The 4,318-nt window shown below is 41.5% G+C and overlaps 1 protein-coding gene across 1 annotated transcript in view; it reads left to right on the plus strand.

Annotated features, from left to right (window-relative positions):
* The window catches only part of SYT9 (synaptotagmin 9), a 30,230-nt gene extending 26,164 nt beyond the window's left edge, over positions 1 to 4,066 (plus strand). The window contains exons 4-8 of the mRNA XM_057386544.1: positions 319 to 439; positions 1,449 to 1,620; positions 2,217 to 2,346; positions 2,913 to 3,069; positions 4,002 to 4,066. Coding sequence (XP_057242527.1) covers positions 319 to 439; positions 1,449 to 1,620; positions 2,217 to 2,346; positions 2,913 to 3,020 — 531 coding nt within the window. The 3' untranslated portion in view covers positions 3,021 to 3,069; positions 4,002 to 4,066. The remainder of the gene's footprint in view (positions 1 to 318; positions 440 to 1,448; positions 1,621 to 2,216; positions 2,347 to 2,912; positions 3,070 to 4,001) is intronic.
* The last annotated feature ends 252 nt before the right edge of the window (positions 4,067 to 4,318 follow it).

A 4,318-nucleotide genomic window follows, 5' to 3' on the forward strand; every position in this document is an offset into this window, starting at 1 on the left:
CACAGAAAAGGGTTGCAAGTTAATCTATCAATGAAAAGGTGGGTAAGCTTACTTGAGGGAGCTTGTCCACGTGAGGCACAGGAAGTTGTTGTTATTATCATTATTATTATCAACAATTAATAATCCTTCTGCTTCTGATGAGAGACTCAAACCTTGGATGCCCATGGATGGCTATTCTTTTCAGATGTGTTTCAGAATGAAAATTCAGCTTTTACTGCATAAATGCAGATCTCCGAAGGTATTTTTTATCTTGAAGTCCTGCTGTGAGTAGCAAAGTTGTTTTTGTTGCTTTACATTATCTTTCTTTTTTTGGAACAGGATAACGTGGATCTTGGTGACCTTATGTTTTCACTCTGCTACCTTCCAACAGCTGGTAGACTAACCATTACAATAATAAAGGCGAGAAATTTAAAGGCAATGGATATCACAGGAGCATCAGGTAGGAATGAATTTAATGCTCGGTGTGGATTTCTGTCCCATTTCCCTCCCAAGACACAGAATTTAACACTGTCAGATCCCAGAATGCTTTTTGAGAAGAGGGTTGCTGTGCTCTTGAGCTACTCTAGTAAAAAAGTTTATGAGAAATAAACAATATATTTTAGTTTGCTCCATTCCAAGYGACAGTTTAAAATAAGTTGATCTCAAAAASACTGCAAGGTTATTATTTCCAATGCCACTGTGACTTGAAGGAGAATAAGTTGGCCAAAATGCATTCCCARCGCTGGGAAGTTGTTTGTGCAGCAGACTGTTACAACTGTGCCACAGCCTGACCCTGTGACAGTCCCCAAGAGCCACTGAGCCAATTCTGTGGTGTTGACATATGGACAAAGCAGTGATCATCCCAGAATCCTTTCAGCAGCCCTTTCAAAATTCKACAATAAAAATCACCAACTAAAGTTAAATAAGATTTCATAGATGACTTTTAAATACTAGCAGGGAGTTGTAAATCTCTCAAAAAGGAGCTGCAAAGAAATAGCTTTGTTTTTGCTACCTTCAGGAGTTTAAAAATAGTTATAATTCTCTTGAGAAATATAAGCCACTAATTGTTACATTTTGGATTGTATTTAACCACACATCAGTAAATCCTGTTGTGAAAAACAATGTCGTCTTCTGTCTGTCCTACAAATCTAACAAKTAATTAGGCTGCTATAAATAGGCTGCTACACAGGCTGTTGTATAAAATAGTCATGTATAACACGCTTCAGTGGAGATTTTAATACCCTTTGAGAAGCTGGTGCACCACAAGGAGCTTCTTGAACCTACGTTGTGTAAGCAGCCAAGCAGGTAAAGCTTCCATGGTGACAGAGAAGCTCAAATTCCACTCAGGTCCTGAGATTAATTCTACAAGCAGGTGTGGGCACACAAGAAATCTGCTCCCTTCAACTCCCCATTTCCATTTGCCTAAAAGCATCAAAAGAAAATCAACGTTGTTCTTCTGATCCACACAGATCCCTACGTGAAGGTTTCTTTAATGTGCGAAGGAAGGCGGCTAAAGAAACGAAAAACTTCCACCAAGAGGAACACCCTCAATCCCGTTTACAATGAAGCCATAGTCTTTGACGTCCCTCCAGAAAACATTGACCAAATTAACTTGTCGATAGCTGTTATGGATTATGACCGGTGAGATTCCTGTAGCTGTCAAATGGCATCAGATWTTGGCTGGTGACACCTTGCACGCTAGATTTGCATCCCAAATGAAAATTGTTATCATTATCATTTTTTCCTCTATAAGTGAAGAGTTAATGTCATCTTGAGCTCTGATTTTTTTGCTTTTTCAGGCAGAATTTCCTTACTAAATTTTAAAATGTATTTTTATATATGCATCCATAAATAAGTAAGTAAGTAAGTAAGCTGCATATGTGTTTAGCAGAACTGMAGTAACTGAGCATTTAATCAGTCACACCGTGGTGTTCTGCTTGTACATTTATGCTAAGCTTTTACACACATGGTCCATTTATAAAGGTGTGTCTTAGAGCCTGTTTGCTTTGCAATTAATTACAGACCACAGCCAAAGAACCTTTTGTGTGCTCTGAGGGGGGAAATATTAAATGGTTCTGGTCAGCGGGAAACGCAAAGAGCAAATTTATGTATTTCCTATTGTGTTGTATTCTTCAGGCAAGAATTAACCCACAATTAATGTTTCTGATGAAATGTGCAAACAGTGTGGTTCTCAAGGTAAAATTTTAAGAAAAAAATATTATGGCACATTTTCACAGTGTAGGTCACAATGAGGTCATTGGAGTTTGTCAAGTAGGCAACGATGCAGAAAGTCTAGGTCGCGACCACTGGAACGAAATGCTCTCGTACCCTCGCAAACCCATCGCTCACTGGCATCCTCTCGTGGAGGTAAGGCTTTCATTTCCTGCCTTTGATTCCCCSTTGCAATAATATTCTCCCATGTGGCATAAAATTCTGTGAGCAAARCCAAGTAAATCCTGGAAATCCATGGAGTAAATCCTGGAAAAGGGCTTGGAAATGCTGGTGTTAAAATTCGGGTGTAACACGCAAGTCTGCTCCTTTCAGTTTTAGGGAGWCAGAAAGTAACTGATGTCTCAGATATATATCCATCAAAACACCAAACATTATGCACTGGAGGGTTTGGTTTTGTTTTTTTAAATAAGATCTTGGGTAACTTTCACTGTTAATTGATATAAAGAAGTGAACCTTGTTTACAGAACAATCAAGATGTATTTTTTTTTTATATACAACAACCTTATTTGACTTTTTTCTTGTAACCATATATCATCCATGGCACTAGCACATCTCAAAGGATGCCTAACTACACTGAAAAAAAAATATGTTGAAGTGTCTCTGGAGATCTGAGGCGCTGATAAGAAGCAACACGATCAGAAAAGCTTTTCAAGGTTTCTGTGGTTTTTTTTGTTTTGTTTTGTTTTGTTTTTTGTCTTTAGGGCCCTATTCAGCAGGAATGTTATGCAGGTCTTCTGCGCTTGGATGGCTGCCGAAGAGGCTTCCTCACCCTTTTAACCTATTCAGCAGAAATTTGGCATTCCTGTTGAACTCTTTCTTAGCCATATCCTCAGGGGCTATTCCACAGAGTCCAGTGGGGTAAAGATGTCCTTTTAATCCCTCTGTCTAATCCTCTCCCCAATACAGGGAACACTAATCCATGAGACACAGAAATTCATCAAAGATTGAACTGAATTGCTTCCTAAAGTTACCATAACTTACTCCTGTTGTTGCTCTCCCCGGCTGAAGTCAGGGAGTAATCCCAGTCAAAAAGAAGTGTCTTGTTTATGAACAGCCTCAGAGTTATCCCCAGGAAAGAGCACAGTACCCATAGGAAGCCAGGAATGATGCTRGCAGCACTAATCCTTGGGAACAGGCAGTTCACAGCCCCTCTGATTTACTGTCTGTGCCACCAAAGATTGACCTCCCTGGCTGTGAGCAGTGGCCACAGGCAATTCCAGAAATGATTGTCAGGCAATAGGAAGGTGTTCCATGCTGGGAAGGAACCCCCAGCCATGCCTGTGTCCATCAGGAATGGTGTTTCCCAGTGCCAGGGCACATTTGGAGCCCATGGGCTGTGTTGCAGGGGAGCACTGGTGCTGTCAGCATCCGAGAGAGGATGGGACAAAGTGGGCCAGCTCTGCCCATCTCTCTGTGCCCCCAGGGACAGGCTGGACCCTGGCTGAGCTAGAAATGCCAGCCTGGGCATTGGGGAGCTTTCAGCTTTAGCCAGGTGTTGGTAGGAATGTCTTGACACAGCACACAAGAACAGGGTGAGGGTTCCTATGGCCCAGAGTAGAAGAAGTGTCTCTTAGCACAAGTTGTCTGCATCCTTATAGCCAACCTGTCTTCCCTCTTTGATAAATTCCATTGCAGCCAGAGCCCACAATTAGGTTTTGACAGCTCTTCCCTTTTCACAGGCATCCTGTTCTTKTCATACATGCCTGGCTAACTTCTTTAGATTTCATTACTGGGGATTGCTTTTCATGTCAYTGAAAGCTAAACAGAGACGTGTTTTTTTTCCTTCCCAGGAATCAAGTGGGGGAGGGTGTCCAGCWCATCCAGGCTGTGCAGAGAAATACATCCACAGCATATCATTTTGGTTCCTGAATCAGGATTAGACTCGGCGAGAGCTTCTGGAACCTCTGTGGCCACAGCCATAGGACCCTGAATATTTGCTGAATAGGACCCTCAGTCTTCTACTGTGTGAAGAGCTCTTGGTTTCAAATAACGTGATGTTATCCACTTGTAGCATTAATTCTCCAGCTGACACCACTGCTACTGGTAGATTATTTGTACGGTCGTAAGCATTACCCAAATCYGAGTCATCTTTTCTGTTCAGTAGAAT

The sequence above is a fragment of the Malurus melanocephalus genome, unplaced genomic scaffold, assembly GCF_030028575.1.
Source record: "Malurus melanocephalus ecotype Western Australia unplaced genomic scaffold, MMel_1.1 scaffold_989, whole genome shotgun sequence".
Lineage (NCBI taxonomy): Eukaryota > Metazoa > Chordata > Aves > Passeriformes > Maluridae > Malurus > Malurus melanocephalus.